Source organism: Strongylocentrotus purpuratus, unplaced genomic scaffold, assembly GCF_000002235.5.
Source record: "Strongylocentrotus purpuratus isolate Spur 01 unplaced genomic scaffold, Spur_5.0 spur5_scaffold_20, whole genome shotgun sequence".
Classification (NCBI taxonomy): domain Eukaryota; kingdom Metazoa; phylum Echinodermata; class Echinoidea; order Camarodonta; family Strongylocentrotidae; genus Strongylocentrotus; species Strongylocentrotus purpuratus.
In genome coordinates, this window is record NW_022145606.1 from 11,116,838 (window position 1) to 11,135,222 (window position 18,385).

Here is an 18,385-nt window from a genome sequence, read left to right on the forward strand (position 1 = left end):
AAACGTTTAAATTGTGGTGTATTAACAATCTTTCTATATCGAGTAAGTAAGATTTGCTAGTTGTTTACATCGAAATCACACCTATAAACTAGAATTAACTTTTGATTTTCAAACCAGTGTAGCTCTTTATCCATAAATATATCAAAAATAACCACCTCTCTCTCTCTCTCTCTCTTTTCTCCCTCTCGCTGTCTTTCTAAAATGCTCGTTTTGTCCGTCACTGAATAAGCTCCACTTTATAGTATATACAATACTCTCGTACTAGCTAGTTCGGACCAGGTATATGATTTGCATCACAAATAGTTTTTTCCAATAAATATGTTTTAAAGACCGTCACTACTACTGGGCCAGAAGGGATTAGACCACACAGCGAGGTCACTGACAGGTGGCTATCTCATTAACTCAGCTCTCAATATCGATCGACCTTTCTGTACTTTACTTTCCCTTCTACCTTTCACTATCTAAGTCATGGTATTTTGTCCGTTGATTCTACATGTGACTAGGATTATGGGTAATAACATTTTTCTGCACACGTAATATGTATTACGATTCATTTCCGGGGCAATTGTTTTCTGAGCACTGCGTGTTTCGACATAGTGTCAATGACAGATTCGTCATTTAATGGACAACAGCCTTCCTGTTTCTTTCTGATCGTGCGAAATGAAATTATTTCAACGTCGTTTTTGTTTCTTGATGACACGTTCAAGAACAACCTTTAGAGTGAGTTTTTATCCGTTACTTTAACTGAAATCAGAACAAGATTGTTGTGAATCCTTGGTAGCTAGCTGGGATGCATTCAGTTAACACAATCAACACTGCTGATTAGGGAAAGACTGAAGGCCTCGCGCATTTCGTCGTCTGTTTCGGACATAAGGCAAACGGTAAGCTTCCACTTGAAAATTCTCATGAGAATATCAAGCATAACGATAACTTATTTTTGAGCAAATGAGTAGGATAACGGACAAAGACAACATTTTAAAGTGTAAATCTAAATTCCGTTGTGTTTTGTATTTGAAGTAGTATTCCAATACTAAAGATGTTCAACCAATTAGATTAGATGAATCCAATTACTTGAACAATTTCCATGCGAATGTGCCCTTGCCAGAATTCTTTTAAGCTGGCTACCATGGCAAATTGTGTATCTAACAAGAAAACCCAACGAGTTCTTCGATTCTTGTAGTATGCCAATTAGATTCAAATAACTTTAAACATGACTTTCTTTTTAAAAAAAAGAAACAAAATCACGTGTGGGTTTGATAAATGCAGTAACATTTTTTGCCAAAATGTCCTACCTTTGAGTTTTAGTATTTTGTATACCACAATCGCTTCATATTTGATCTGTTGGTACTACTAAATTATGATAAATGGAATAGAGATTACTAATAAGGTCCGTACATATTCCATTAAAGGTGTCAAGCCAAAGCGGACAAAAATGTCTGTTACCTTACCTTTAAAGCTCTGACAAGTGCCTAGTATACTACTTTCAAAACTATTATACATGTTTTAGAGTGTGAATATAAGCTTCAGTTAACACTTGAACCAGATTCATCGAACACTGTGACACCATCAGTGGTGTACGCAGGAGTTTTTTAAGGGGAGGGTTTTACAATTTGAAAATCGCGCCGACCGATATTTCGCTCAATGGGGGGGGGGGGGGGGGGGGGGGGGCCTTTGGCACACACACACACTCACAAATCAAAAATAAGTATTTACTTTTATTTTTTACTTTAACAATTTTGAGGGGGGGGGGGTTAACCCACAACCCCCCCCCCCCCCCCCCCCCCCCTGCGTACGCGCCTGGACACTATCATCGGAAGTATATTGAGTTCAAGCCAACAAAAGATGGTACTCAACTTTGCCCATAGGACGGGTATGAATGTTGATTAATATGAGTCATATCCGTAAATACTAAGACCACATTCTCACTCACTTCCTGGGCCCTGTTTCATAAAACTTGATATCAATAACAAGTTACAAGCTACTGTTATAAGCTACTGAAATCAAGGCATATGATTGGCTGAGAGCAAATTTATCATAGAAATTAAGCATTTGTTATAGATAAAAAGTTTTATGAAACGGGGCCCTGGACCGATGTACGCTAGATCGAATAGAATATCTTTTTCGTAAAAGGTAATGAACATGTTTAAAAGTCAGTAAAAAGTTACATCATGTATCTTTTTAAAGTTTCACTATTAACCACTGTAATAAAGCAAAAGGGCGTAAGGGTGAATTGTGTTAAGAATATTTCGTGGGTGAATTAAATACAATCTTTGTGGTAAAGTAGGTCTCCAATCTCGAAACTTAACTGTTTTAGAGATATGAGGAGGTACTTTATACACCTTTTCACAAAAAGCATTTGTTGCATTCACGAGAAAGTGAGTTTCTCAAGATACGTTTCAATTTGTCAAACAATGTTTGGCAGCAATTAAGCAAATAAGGCGTATCTTTTTCTCTGTGTGTACATGGGCAAAAATGTCGTCGAACAATTGAAAAAGATTTTTTTAAATATTTAAAACAAATAATAATATCTCAATATGTGGCCAATTTAAGGATTAAGGAGCTTATTTTCCTGTCATCAAATGCGATATAGTTATGAAAGTTAAAGGATGCAGTGTGTACAACAATTTTTGGCTTTTTCTGCTCATGCACCTGGCGTACTTGTTATGGCTCCACTTCAACAGTTATTGAGCCAACGTCACAAATGTAGAAACGGAAACATTAATTGTATGGTGGACGGTGTGATAATAGTTCGCAATTGACTTTTATTCGCGGACAGTTCCCTGTGGATTGATGTCGGTAAGATATGAAATATCTGATACCACTGATGGAAAGAGGAACCTAAAACTACCCAGATAAATCTTTCTTTGGAATTGGGTTTGAAAGTATGAAAATATTGGGAAAAGATCAGCAGATTTTGCTGTCTTTTGCGCCCGTTTCGATATTAATTTTGAACTTACCGACAAAAGGGTGCAGGAATCTTCATATCGAGAGGAGATGTCAACAAAATTGTAAAATAAGAGGTGATACCAACTGCAATTATCTTTTTTTTTTTGATGAATTGCTTATGTAGCTGTTAGGAAATCAGCTGTAAACTCCTGTGCCCGAGTTTAGGTCTCGTTTTGTAATGACTCTTTGGCAGTTGCAGCGCATGTCTATCTGACATCGAATTTGGAGATCTCGATATCTATGAAATCTTTTGCTGATAAATATTCTAGTTCCACCAATCGTAGTCGAAATCTTTGACGTATATTTGGTTATAATTGAACTATATAAAGTTGTGTACAATTATGAGAAATAATAATAATCATATTTAATTTGTATATAGCGCTTAATACATATCTCTAAGCACTTTACAAATATACTATTACCACGGTCATTGGATTCAGTGCTTGCCCGCACACAATGTGTGCACAATCTCCACTCCATGGGGAGCATTCCAGCCAGGCGTTACATGACGCTCAAAAACTGTTTGACCAGCAATGATTGTCGCATCCTACCGGATACCCATTTAACACCTGGGTGGAGAGTAGCAAGTGCAGGTTAATATCTTGCCAAAGGATATTAGTGCCGTGTCGGGATTCGAACCCTCGGCCTTCGCATCTCCAAGTCAAGCGCCTTAAACCACTCGACCACGACACTCATGGCTCGAATATTATATTTCCTTTAAAACGTGATTAAATCCCTGCGAAATTTGGTCACCCCATCATAGGACTATGAGTTATGAATATAATGTCTACCATTTTCTTCTTGTACGTGTATGTCTAATAATATCCCATGCAGTGTGAAAACCACTCATAACGAGGACATTTGGACTGTAAACAGTGCCTTGTTATAATTATGAGGGTGAAAACAAACAACGAAAGACTTTAATGAGCGGGGGCTAGCATAAATACTTTGTCATATCAGGGCCCTGTTTCGTATGAATTGGAATAGATAACAAATGCTGCATTTCTATGGCAAATTTGCCCTCTAACAATTAAATGCCTGTAAAAGCTTATAAGAGATTTTGTAACTTGTTTTTGATAACAAGTTTGAAATAGGTCCCTGGTATCCCCTGATAGCAGACTGACGTCTTAAAGACGTCATAAATTGGTCGTAAAGTGGTAAACACGTCGTACGTCGTATGGACGACGTAATTATGACGTCATTATGACGTCTTCAAAAGACTATTTTTTCCAAGATAATTTTTGTCGCATTGACGACGTCATAACGACGTCATAATGACGTCTTTAAAGGACTAATTTTTTCAAGATATTTTTTGTCTTCTCGACGACGTCATAATGACGTCTTTAAAAGACTCTTTTTTCCAAGATAATTTTTGTCGTATTAACGACGTGATAACGACGTCATAATGACGTCTTTAAAGGACTAATTTTTTCAAGATATTTTTTGTCTTCTCGACGACGTCATTATGACGTCTTTAAAAGACTATTTTTTCCAAGATAATTTTTGTCGTATTAACGACGTCATAAAGACGTCATTTTGACGTCTTTAAAAGACTATTTTTTCCAAGCTAATTTTTGTCGTATCGACGACGTCATTATGACGTCTTTAAAAGACTAATTTTTCCAATGTAATGTTGTCGTATTGACGACGTGCTAACGACGTCATTATGACGACTTTAAAAGACTTATTTTTCCAATGTAATGTTGTCGTATTGACGACGTGATAACGACGTCATTATGATGTCTTTAAAAGACTATTTTTTCCAAGCTAATTTTTGTCGTATCGACGACGTCATTATGACGTCTTTAAAAGACTAATTTTTCCAATGTAATGTTGTCGTATTGACGACGTGCTAACGACGTCATTATGACGACTTTAAAAGACTTATTTTTCCAATGTAATGTTGTCGTATTGACGACGTGCTAACGACGTCATTATGACGACTTTAAAAGACTTATTTTTCCAATGTAATGTTGTCGTATTGACGACGTGATAACGACGTCATTATGACGTCTTTAAAAGACTAATTTTTTCCAATGTAATTTTTGTCGTATTGACGACGTCATTACGACGTCATTATGACCTCTTTAAAATACTATTTTTTCCAAGATACTTGTTGTCGTATCGACGACGTCATTACGACGTCTTTAAAAGACTATTTTTTCCAATATATTTTTTGTCGTATTGACGACGTCATTACGACGTCATTATGACCTCTTTTAAATACTATTTTTCCAAGATATTTTTTGTCGTAAGGACGACGTTATAACGACGTCATTATGACGTCTCTAATAACCTAATCATTTCCAAGATAATAATCGGGTAAAGACTACAACATCTAATATGAGCATAAGTCAAAGTAAATAGGGCAATTATCAGAATTGAAATTAGGGAACAACTCCCCCCCCCCCCCCCCCCCCCTCAAATGTCATTAGTCGATATAGATTGTGCAACATCTTAACACGCACCAAGGTCTGCAATATCGATCAAGACTAAACATGCTCGCATCTAGTTCAAACGGGAGTGTGTACGTGTGTGTACAGATGCATAGTACTCAAGGCATGCAAGGCGTAGGACTACATGCACTATGCGATGTGTATGTAATGTATTTGAATTCAGAGTAAAAAAGCCGTTGCATCAAGTATCATCCTCCTGAATACTCTCGTTTTCTCCTGCAAATTTACAGTATGGGTAAGTCCTAGAATTACCTAATTTATTTACAAAAAGTACATAAATCTATAGTTACTGTTTTTTGTTCTGAAAAGTTGATATGTAGACTCAATGTATGATCTTATGTCACTATAATGTCAGTGATAGTGAGCTCGGACTTTCAACACTTGGTGACAAGATTTGGAATGTATGATCCCATATATGTATTTTTATGTAGGGTCTTGATTGAAGGTATGCATGGCATGGGGCATCATTTAAAGCAAAACAGTTTACTCATTTGCCTACACATGGGCTGCATGGCTTTAAAGGGAAATCTAACTCGAATATACAACTGCTCTAAAAGACTAAAACTAAAAGAAAGCAGAAAAATAAGAGAAGCAAACTGATGAAAGCTTTGGCACTAGATCAAGGTAGACTCGTCTAGATTAGACAGCAATAACCATCTGATTTGGGTCATTTCTTTAATAAAACTGACATTTGTTGTCATTCCCCAATACAGATGGCAACCCAGAGATCTCGTACCGTGGGGGTGGCTATGTACATATTTTCGTCCACGACATTTTCTCCCCGATTTTCTTTGTTTAGATCTAATTTCCTGATTTCTAAATCAGATGTAAATTAACGCCATTACGAACGTGTAGATGGCGCACAGTTTTTCCTTCATAATCATTTTGCCTTCGGCGTAGACTAGAAAGGATGAGATTGATTTAGATGACTCCGGCAGCGAGAGTTTAACACGGCTTGCAAGATTTTCAACATGGATGTCGATTTTGACCCATAATTTCCTTAAAAGGGACCATTAAACGGATTATTTCAATCAAGTTAGTAAGTGGAACCGATGTATTATAGCCTAGGCCTAATTTACAATTGGATATGGACGAGGTAGAATGACATTTTGGGGGATTTTGGGGGCATAACCCTACGACCTGAAATGGCCGTGGCGTTATCAAGGGAATGTGTATAGACGGTTTCCGTCTCTAAAGAGAGAGCCGGCCGACCCTACCCCAATAAGAGGCTAACAAACGAAAGAGACGGAAAATTCGGTCTAGGCCTACCCCAAATCAAGCAAATATTCATGAAATGTTCAAATAATGCCGGTCATGATTTAAAAGTCGTTATGTTTCTAACCTGTTTCTGGTCAATTTTCTTATTTTGGGGGGAGTATTTTTTCGGAAAAACATTGATAGTAGTATACACTTTCTCACAGGTTGCATGGCAAACCGCTGCACAATACAAGTGCATACAGATGGAGGGTTGCGGGGGCACGTAAGTCTGCGTGAAGTGATCTACCTCCTCATTGTACGGTAGATAACTTCACACAGGCGTGCGTCCGCCCGCAACCACCATCGGTATGCACTTGTAATGTGCAGCGGTTTGCAGTGAAAGTGAAACCTGTGAGAAAGTGTACTACCGGGCCGGCCCGGGCCCAGATGTCTGGAAATTGAGCATTACGTGTCGATACGTAGAGGAATAAAGCAGTGACTTGTGTCACAAACATGTAACCTTAAACAAGTCGTTTCTATAGTCTTTAGACAGCAAATTTATCTTATAGGCTACCGCGTATACAGAAATCTTTATCTGGAAATAATCGGTTAGACCTGTAAATGGTAAACAAAATTCTTTCCCCACAGGCTGTTCAAAGAAGTTTGTAGTATATGTGTTGCACATGCATACATTATCAACCATTCATTTTGTTCTTTATTCATTTTCTCATTTATTTGTAGGCATCCTTTTTTAACATCTTTCGTCAAAGAAGTGGATTCAAAGCACATTGTGGCCTCAGTATATTGATGTGAAACCATGCAGAAAATGCTACTCTCTCTCAACCTTGTGGATGTTCCCTACTTCCCTAAGGATCAGCAGCCTCTTGAAACAGTTGAAGCCATATTATCGGTAAATGTGTACATGTACTTGTATTATTTCTGTACATTTATTTGTCATATTGTGCATGATCACTGAGACACTGACCAATTAGACACTACATAATGGTTCATTTCATTTGAAAGGCTTATTTCAGTTATTTGTCATGAGTTTCAAATATATTTATAATTCAATTAATTTTAGATCACTAAAACCTGCAGGTATGTTGCAATAACCGACAATATTATGTGAGTTTCAAACAGTGTTTTTTTACCCTTCAGCATAGGTCAAGGAGCTTTCATTCTACCCTCATCAGCAAACTACAGGAATGCCAGTTTTCAGGCAATAGCCTGAATTCAGGCCCTGGCGAGTTATTTTCATACCATAGTTTAGGTTTTTTGTGTACAAGCTAGCACATTCTAGGTGATTTTTCAGGCCCTCTGATCAATTCTAACTGGCATCCCTGAAACTACAATTGTATTGATAATTTACCAAACAAAATCCTGAATCACGTTTTGCATTGCCCACAAATGTTTAAAATCCAAAGGTGTGTTGACTTTATGTTTGTGAGCAATGAGAAATTATTTCTGATAAAACTTACCAAGCAGTACTTTTCTGACATAATTCATTATTTAATTCATTGTTTACGTTCCAGTTTTAAAATATATAAAAGTTTGTCTTAAATTGTATTCCTTTCTTTTTGCTTTATTCATGCACTAGAATTCCTTGCGTCTATGTTTTCTGGATCTGAAAGCAAAGCATAATGCCAGAGATTCCACCCAAAAGCTAACCCATGAGTCCAAGCTGAAGAGGAATATTTCCAAATCGATGGCTCCACTAATCCGATTGGTGAGTCATGGCCCTCATCAGCAAACTACAATTGTATTGATAATTTACCAAACGAAATCCTGAATCACGTTTTGCATTGCCCACAAATGTTTAAAATCCAAAGGTGTGTTGACTTTATGTTTGTGAGCAATAAGAAATTATTTCTGATAAATCTTACCAAGCAGTACTTTTCTGACATAATTCATTATTTAATTCATTGTTTACGTTCCAGTTTTAAAATATATAAAAGTTTGTCTCAAATTGTATTCCTTTCTTTTTGCTTTATTCATGCACTAGAATTCCTTGCATCTATGTTCCCTGGATCTGAAAGCAGTGCATAATGCCAGAGATTCCACCCAAAAGCTAACCCATGAGTCCAAGCTGAAGAGGAATATGTCCAAAATTACATGTAGATCTACACTCACCTGATAGTTAAACTGCTAGAAAAAAGGTTTTTTTTTCACTTCATTATAATTTATAGAGAGAGATTGGGGGAGGGGGAGAGGTGAGGTGTAGCCACAAACCTGAATGGCTAAGCTGTGGAACTGAAATTCCCATTCATGTCACTTACAATTTTAATGAATTACAGGGTGTACGAACTGACATAATAACAGTTTGAGTAAAAGATTCCAGTATTTTGCATATATTTGTAATTACTATTTATGAGGTTGACCTGTTTCATAATGCTTAAATGTAGTAGACTTGATATGCTCAGTCTCATGCTCACCCCCCACCCCCATCCGCTTCTTATCAGTTCTTAAAACCTGTTGCAAATTATATATAAGTTGGTAATAGAGAAAAATTGAGTGAGTTAAATACAATACAAATCGATTCCATTATTAAGCAACTAAGACTTGTTCAGATACGGAACGTGAACCGCCAACAATTTTCGAAAATGATGCAGTTTGGTTTTATGTGTAAAGCGAATGGCAACAAGTCTTTGTATGTTTTGGACTGCGCATATTCAGTGAGCTTTTTAAAAAAAATAATATACAGAAATGTAAAGCATATTGAACTCTATGTCAACATTAAAAAAACTCTGAGATTTTGTTTTGCAGCATCATATCTGAACGAGCCTTAAAGGGACTTGGTAACATTGTTCATATGAGAGAAAATGATGCTAAGGTATTGACTTCAATGCTATACTGTATGTACACTTAAAGATAATCTGAACATTTGAGTTAAAAATAGACCACTATTGATGATTAAAATTGGGAAAACTGATCTAATCCATTCCTTAATTCTCCCAACTATATTTTTATAATTTGATTAAATTGAAGTGAGTGTAAATCATCACAAAGCAACGAATTAGCTCCAACACCTTTTCCAAATTTAGGCGTTGAAAGATTTTTAAAGGCCTGTTTTATATCTTATTTTCATGGAAAAACGGTTGGGGAAAATTGAAAATTTTGTTGGGAGAATTAACTGTTAAAGAGTGACACACAGTAGCGCCTTCAATGAAAACCATAAATACCTTGTGGTTTGAAAAAAAATTGGTAGTTAAAAGTATAAAATTCTTGGATTGTATCTGTGATTTTGAAAGCACAATATGGCTTACCTACATGTATATTGAATTTGCTGTTAAAATTTAAGTTAAATTTTAATTCTTTTGTGAAACTCCTGGGACTTGCCAAATGAATGTTGTGACATTAGCAATGGAATATATCTCTTTGTGCTAAACTTTTTCAGCATGTTTGCTATTTCATCTTAAACTGGGAAATATCTTCTGAATAATTATTCCACCGTCACCTTGAAATTGCCCAACTGAGCCAATCGTACTGGCGAGAATGTTATCTGATATAAATTGTATTTTATACTTGAACTTCAGCTTCTGTATTTGCAACAAAACTAATTTTTTGATATTTATAAAGATGAATGTTGCCACTAATGCCTTTTCTTATATTTAAGTCATGTGCCCGTAAGAAGCAGGTTTCTAGCACAGAGAATAGGTACAGTTGAGCTGATTTCTGCAGTTTTCTAATATGCTGTATCGCCAAATGTGAACATCATGGTTTTGACGGGCAAGCAACCATCATCAGAAAACTCTGCAGGTATCAGTGAAGCTCTCCCTGTTCCCCTTGCTGCCAACTTGTTCCTTTTGAGTGTAAGAAATAACTTAGCTAAGTCATGTGTTTATCATTTGTGCCATTTTTCTCCTGTGTGTGATTTAGATTGTATAGTTTTATACTTTATACTGAATTCTTGCCATGAACTTAGATATTCCCCTTGTATGTAACAAGAATTGATCTTTCATGCTCAGAAATTCTTTCCAACAACCTTTTGTTTTATGTGATAGTCTTTATCTGCATTAAAGTCTTGGGGTTGTCAGGAGCGGTTTTGCAGCATGGAGACGAGGTAGAGCTGCACTGATGAATGCCTAGCTTTCCACTATGCTGTTTTGCTGAATATGAGGAACTTCCCCAGTGTGCTGTTTGCTTGTCTACTAAAATACTGCGGGTATCAGTATAGCTTTACCTAGTCTCTATGCTGCTAACCTGCTTCCCACAACCGTAAGACTTATAAGTTTAGCCAATATGTCATAGTTTCTTGTAGCACAATTTATAACGAAACAGATATCTTTGTGATGGCCTGTTAACTTTCTTAAAATAAATTATGAGACTGACAGAAATACACTAGGTATTTATACAGCATGTTTTGGAAGAAGTGTCAGGATAGTGATGAAAAGATTTTGTACCAATGGAAAACAAAGTTAGATAGAATAAGAAGGTATAGAAATACGTATTTTATATTTTTGTTATCCATTTTCATACCATATACGTGTACATTAAAAATATGAAAATTACTTTCTGTTTGGCATGTATATATATATTATGTGATGCAATATTTGTTGCTTTGATTTTACTGTGTGATTGTTCAGAATGTGTACATGAAGTGACTTTTACACTTTCTTCCTTGATCAGGTGGTCGTATAGATGTTATTTAGAGGACAACAAAGACGTAAAGATCATGTAAGGATAAAAGGTACATCGAAATGACCAGTAAGGTGTAAATATCACGTCAAAATTTGATGTCCATACAACGTATACAGGTCTTTCTTGGGTGAAAGTTGACGTCTTAAAGACGTCTTTATTTAACCAATAAGACCTAAAAAGAAAATATGACGTCCATACAACGTCTTTATATGGTACAAGTTGACGTCTTAAAGACGTCTTTCTTTGACTAATAAGACGTTAAAATCACGACAAAATATGACGTCCATACGACGTCTTCCTATGGTACAAGTTGACGTCTTACAGACGTCTTTCTTTGACTAAAAGACGTAAATATGACGTCCATACAACGTCTTTCTATGGCACAAGTTGACGTCTTAAAGACGTCTTTCTTTAACTAATAAGACGTAAAAATCACGTCAAAATATGACGTCCTCGTGACGACGTGCGCGGGTGCAAAATCAAGTCTTTTTGACGTCGTGTTATGTCGTCTTAAAGACGTCTTTCTTTAACTAAAAGACGTAAATATGACGTCCATATGACGTCTTCCTATAGTCCAACTTGACGTCTTAAAGACGTCTTTCTTTGACTAATAAGACGTAAAAATCACGTCAAAATATGACGTCCTCGTGACGACGTGCGCGGGTGCAAAATCAAGTCTTTTTGACGTCGTGTTATGTCGTCTTAAAGACGTCTTTCTTTAACTAAAAGACGTAAATATGACGTCCATATGACGTCTTCCTATAGTACAAGTTGACGTCTTAAAGACGTCTTTCTTTGACTAATAAGACGTAAAAATCACGTCAAAATATGACGTCCTCGTGACGACGTGCGCGGGTGCAAAATCATGTCTTTTTGACGTCGTGTTATGTCGTCTTAAAGACGTAGTACAAGACGTAAATATGACGTGATATTTACCAGTCTCTGCTATCAGGGTCTTTGTTTGGAATTTAGCAAGTTTCCACTATGTGTAAAGATATTTTTCGATTTTCCCCTGTGCAGTGTGATCCCGACAGCAGACCGCAATGGCTACCAGGTCGAAAGAAGAAAAGCTCCAGTGTTTGAACTGTCCAATGTGTCTTGATGTCTTGAAGAACGCTACCCTCCTTAGCTGTGGCCATTCCTTCTGCAGGGGGTGTTTAGAAGCATATGACAAGCAGCTTAAGGATCTGAATCACATTGTCTGCCCAGTCTGCAGGAAGTCGACCAAGCTGGATCAAGAACGGGTCGCAGGATTGACACCAAACTTCTTAGCCAAAGGTCTAAAAGATCTCCTCAAAGTGGACGTCATCGCACAAAGTCAGGAAGACGGTCTTTCATCAAAATTCTGTTCATTGCATAGTAATGTCTATAAAGACATTTACTGCCAGCCCTGTGGTGAGTTCATCTGTCTTACATGCTTTATCGACAGCCATCAAGGTCACAAGATTAAGAAGCAGGAGGAGTTAGAAAAGGAGTTGAAGACCAAAAGAGATGCTCTTCTTGAGAAGAGCACGACGAGAAAGGCCCGCTTTGAACAGTGTTTGAACAAGGCTCTCCTACAAAGAGATGTCATGATTTCACATCTGAGTGGTTTGGAGAAGGAAGTCAGAGATGCCTTTGCCATCAAGGTTGTAGCTCTCCAGCAAAATGAGGAAGAATTGCTAAAGAAGATAGAAGGCATCAGGAAAGACTTGGACAAGCAGTTGGAAGGCTGTATTTATCGCTGCACAGAAGTCATTGGTAAGATCAGTAGTTCTGTCAAACTGTTAACCCATCATGCAAGTAAGCCTTTAGATCATGGTATGATTAAAGCGGACCATCTGAGATGTGCTGATCTAGAGGATTCAATAAAGGGGGCCACTGACGAAGATTTTACACCACTTGTGGAAGAGATAAAAAGGAATGTACAGTTTTGTCCGGCTGGGGATGAGCTTCTTGCCCTAGGTTGTATAGATGTCAGCGTCAACGATATAGAGAATAATAGTAGTCATAATACCACAGATGATGCTGTGGTTTCTGAAGAAGCGGGAGTGCCACCAGTTAGCAGTCTGGGAACCGGGGATGCCATGCAACATGTGAAGACTAGTAGTAGAAGGCAAAGGAAAAACAGGGCAAGAAGAAAGCAGCAAGCTGGCAGTGAAGAAGTATTGAATAATTCAATGAGTATTGTAAGAACAAGGGCTTTCCCTTTTAATGAAGGACGCTTGTTCGGGCTCGCAGCTCTGTCGAAGGATGCAGTTGTTTTAGGATACGCCATGAATCGAAAAGGTTGCGACCGCTTTACCCTGTCAGGAGATGAGAGTCCATACCTTGGGAGTGAGGTGGGTGACGTCTATGATGTTGCTTTCCTTTCAGGTGGCAGAACAGTTATATCAAATCATGGAGGTGAATTGTTTGTATACAACGCCGTCAGCGGAAGAGTGGTCCCCACTGGGCATATCCGACCGCAGCACATCTGCGTTACCAAGACCGGCATAATGATCACCAGTACCGGTGACATCACGCCTAGCACGGTCACTGTCTTTGACCGGGAAGGTCCGGTAGGCACTTCCATCATAGCAACCCATAATCATGAGTATGTGTATGCTACGGTAGACAGCCTCGATAGAGTTGTGGTAGCAACGGTGGGGCTTTATTCAGATGTGCTGAGATTAACAAGGTACAAGCTGCTAGGAATCGAACTCGTTGAGGAGGTGAATTTCCAACATCTCAGAATGCCTTTGCCGATACAAAGTAATTTGCTTTGGCCAATACAGTTGAGTTTTCTGTTCTACATTGTCAGTCTTACACCCACCATGGTTGCTATAGCTACCCGGCACCATCTCATGTTCATACAGCTAGGGATGTAAGGAGGGAAGAGTTGGGTCATTCCATCCTGGGCCCTGTTTCATAAAACTTGTTATCAATCACAAGTTACAAAACATGTTATAAACTACTGATGTTCTTGCATCATTGGCTAAGAGCAAAGTTGTCTCATCATATTTTTTTGTTTACATATGTAATTAATAAGAAGTTTCATGGAACCGAGCCTGGGTTAGGTTGCCTGAAATAGCATAATGTATTTCGACTATAATCGGCTTGATCCATGAAGGTTCGCTCAGATATGACGTGGTGAACTGCAGCGGTTTTTATTTGTATCTTAAAATTTGTAAATTGGATGACAACTGCGCAGTGCGCACAGCAAAGGCCTCACTCGTAGTCTCTAAGCTCTGTGTTATCCATAACATGCATAAATGAGCAGCATATTGCGCTTGTTACACCATAACAAATAATGTTCCAGCGATGTCAATAGCTATCCAACAAAATCGACAGTCTTTCGAAACAGTGTTTGGGATATGTAAATGAGCCTACTGTGTCATGAATACACGCTAAAGGCCTAATAGTTAGTGATATTTGTGAATGAAAAGTTGTTTGACATAATTATCTGAATGAAATTTTGATTAATATCAAGACTGTGTACATTTGTATACCCAATTCAAATCCTAATACTATTACCTTTATGTGAAGGAAAGTATGATTTTCAACAATTATGATTTTTTTTTGGTGGCATTCTGGAAATCCTTTATATTTCACTCATACGCTTCTTCGACGAACTGCACACAACTTGTTCCAAAAGTCTCCCAGATGCAGGCACACATTTAAGACAATACACAATAAAGGCAATAGACTTCTATGGATTTTTTTGCGGAATAATCAAGCTTCTGCTTACAAATGGACTTTTAGAAAGGTTGCAAAAGTTAATATAATTTTGAAAGAGGGTTATTGGTAAAATATGTAATAAAATGTATGGTACTGCACAGGTATATATAATGTCACTTGATTTGAGAGTAGCTATACTATGTAAAAAGTGCTCATGTACACCTTGTTTCTTTTTAGGTGAAATATAATTTCCCTTTCAAATTATGTTTTTTAGTTCAGGTAAAGCAATGGTGCCTCTTTCAATTCAAGATCAATACTCTACCTTCTCAAGTGGAAATAAAAGTGCTTGAATTACTACATATTTTTGGAGAAATCTTAAGAGAAATTGCTTAAATTTGCTGTTTATAAATCAGATGGGTTTATGAAAAGGAGTGTACATGTATTTTGAGGTTCATTAATGTTAATCTCTAAGTGAAATCACATTTTTGTTCAGTGTTATTAGACTGTTGTTGAATCTCGTTGTTCAGTGAAATAATCACAATTTACTTTTTACAACAGTAGGACAACAACTACAAAAGGAGTTCATGAAAGACAGTTCATGTGTAAAGGATTGGAGGTGGGGATGAAATGCAGATTGTAGTTTAATTTTGGCATGATTGTTGAGTTTTTCATACTGACATAGCAATAGTCAAGTATGGCTATTGTGGTGATAGAATTTATTTTCGGGGTGTTCAGTAATCCGTGATCCTATTTTGATGAGCGACATATCATTCTACCTAAAACATTATCAATTATCACAACAACAGCATTTTCCCGTGGTTTTTTAATTATTCAAAGCTTAAATATTGTTTTTTTATATTATGAGTAAGCTTGTATAATTTGTTTAATCCTTTTGTTAACACTTGCATATTTCAAAATTTCATTTATGAAAGGTAGTGTTTCTCACATTTCTAGGTTTATTTGATGCAGTCTGTTACAAATTACATTCGTATCAAGACATTAATGGAAATTATCATGGTTGCACAATTAAAACAATTATTTTCTCTGACATATTTGTTACAATCATTTCGTTTTTTTTTCATTTGCATTGAGGCAGTCTGCTTGTTTAAATGTAGTTTGTCCAGCTCCATGTAGGGGACAATTCGGCTAGCCTTAGTGAGTGGATGAGTGAATGAATGCATGCATGCATGGATGAAGGAATGAACTAGTTGATCAGTTAATAAATTGAATGAATGTAAATATGAATGAAATGATTGCAAAAGTGGGCGATTGAGTAGATATATGAGCGAATAAGTAAACGAGTGGCTGACTGAATGAGTGAACAAATCAATCATTCAGAGAACTATTCAAACGAAGATTACATAAACATCTATCAATTAAGTGATTGATATAAAGATTTCAATCGTGATCTTAATCACATATTGGGGGAAAGCACCCAAATAAAGGCGACAATTTTCTCTACCTCGTCTCCAAAGATGCGCCCCATTACGCAGGGTAAAATTTCTTATGACATACATGTAAATGAGAAAGAGAGAGAGAGATACACCTCCCATCCGCCGGGCCTGCGAATTAAGGGCAAAATTGACCCAAAAAATAAGAATTATAATCAAAGGAACCGTCACAGAAGAAGGCTCTGAATAAACGATGGATTGTATCACATCGTTTGCGGATATGGTCGTAAAAGCAGCAGAAAGAGATGAGCGTCCAAGTGAGTGTATAAGGGTGTTACGTGTGTGTGTGCGTGTGCGTGTATGTAGGCGGGTTTAATTTGGTTTAACATACTTGTGCCAATCAGACATGATCAATTGTGTCTCGGGACCGAAGTCTATGACAATTGCCGTCACAAAAATCATAATAGTCACGTTAATGAAACTGGTCACAACAAGGATTTATTTAAGATGGGCTCAGCATAAAACATATCTTGGTTACGCAAACAAATTCCCACCTAAAAATGTTTTTAGCTACCCCATCGAACGTAAAGTCTCACACATGCAGTAAACGATGCCGGCAAGAAACTCGACTTGCATTTAAATGTTGAAAAGACTATAGTTGAAATAGTTGAAATATTTATTGGTTACTGAATCATCATAGGTTATAACAATAATGTGACAATGTCTTTACATGAGTATAAAACATAAGTTAAATTACATTTCCACATTCAGTAAATCATAGATACATACGCTCGAAGAGGTGATGATACAGAAGGGCTACAGCCTAAGCGTGACAGCTTGATACGCTTGCAGCCCAGAAACATTTAAAATCATAACGATTGTAAAGTAAAGTAAATTACAGAACATAATTGGGGGAAAATAACAAAAAATAAACAGTGACTTGCAACCAAAAAAAAAAATGGGATAGAGGGTGCATGGGAGGGGGATTTTCCTGCTATATCAAGGAAATGCTGACAAACATATATGATATCATGTGTTAATTTAAGAGATTTGTCAATATTTGCTCAATAAAATTGATTTCACACTTTTCTTGACTAAACTCCTAGTTGCTGGTAAAACCTCAGAGGATTGTAGCATCCAGATCGACGGGGAAACAGTCGAAATTGTGGACAGCTTCAAATATCTTGGATCTATAAAGAACAGCGATACCAGCTGTACTAGAGATATACAGATCAGAACAGCTATAGCAAAGAAGAAAATGGTTAAACTGCATGTACTTGGAATGACAGGAACATCTCAACCGGTCTGAAAGTAAAATTGGTCAAAACCCTGGTTTAATTTGGAGTGCTTTGCCTGATAGTGCTAAAAGCTGGACACTGCTCAAAGCTGATGAAAATCGCATCATGGCAGCAGAAATGTGGTTCTGGAGGAAAATACTAAAAATCAGCTGGAAGGACAAAAGAACTAACCTCAGTGTTCTGCAACAACTAAGCACAGAAAGAGATCTCCTTGGAAAAGTGGCCCGCCTCAAGATGGAAACTTTGGGGACATTCTGCGTGGCAGTGGGACTGGGAGCCCCTAAGCAGCACACATAATCGAAAGCCAAGTAGAAGGGAAAAGAAAAAGAGGCAGGCAGAGAAAGCAATGGTTTGATAACATCAAAGAATGGACAGGTCTCAAGTACATATTCAGAAGCCAAAAGATTAGCACAGGATAGCGACATTTGGAGAAAGACGACAACAAGATGTGCAGATGTGGTCGCCAATCGCCAGCAGCTGACGATGGCAGCCAGGTAGGTAGCCAACATAAAGAAAAGAAAAATGAATAAGAGGAGAAAAGGCACCAGTGGAAACGATACGAGATAATGTTAAGAAAGAGTAACACCAGCCCGGACATCCTCATACATATATCTAGGTTGTTCGGCAGCAATGATTAAATTATTAACAATCTTATTATATCGAGTAAGTGTGATTTGTTGGTAGTTTCAATCGAAATCACATCTCTAAACAAGAATTAACTTTTGATTTGCAAACCAGTGTAGCTCTTTATCCATAAATATATCGAAAATAACAACCCCCTCTCTCTCTCTCTTTCTCCCTCTCGCTGTCTTTTCTAAAA

The 18,385-nt window shown here is 37.3% G+C and overlaps 1 protein-coding gene across 1 annotated transcript; it reads left to right on the plus strand.

Annotated features, from left to right (window-relative positions):
• The first annotated feature begins 826 nt into the window (after positions 1-826).
• Positions 827-17,576, plus strand: LOC115927581. The gene is made up of 3 exons (XM_030993648.1): positions 827-881; positions 12,258-13,970; positions 17,374-17,576. Exons 2-3 carry the CDS (start codon positions 12,281-12,283, stop codon positions 17,574-17,576), a joined length of 1,893 nt encoding a protein of 630 aa, XP_030849508.1. The 5' UTR covers positions 827-881; positions 12,258-12,280.
• Positions 17,577-18,385: the final 809 nt, after the last annotated feature.

Coding starts and splice junctions, on each gene's coding strand:
- LOC115927581 (XM_030993648.1), top strand. CDS start 12,281: ATGGCTACCAGGTCGAAAGAAGAAAAGCTCCAGTGTTTGAACTGTCCA. Junction 13,971..17,373: donor AATGCCTTTGCCGATACAAA/GTAATTTGCTTT, acceptor CTAAACTCCTAG/TTGCTGGTAAAACCTCAGAG.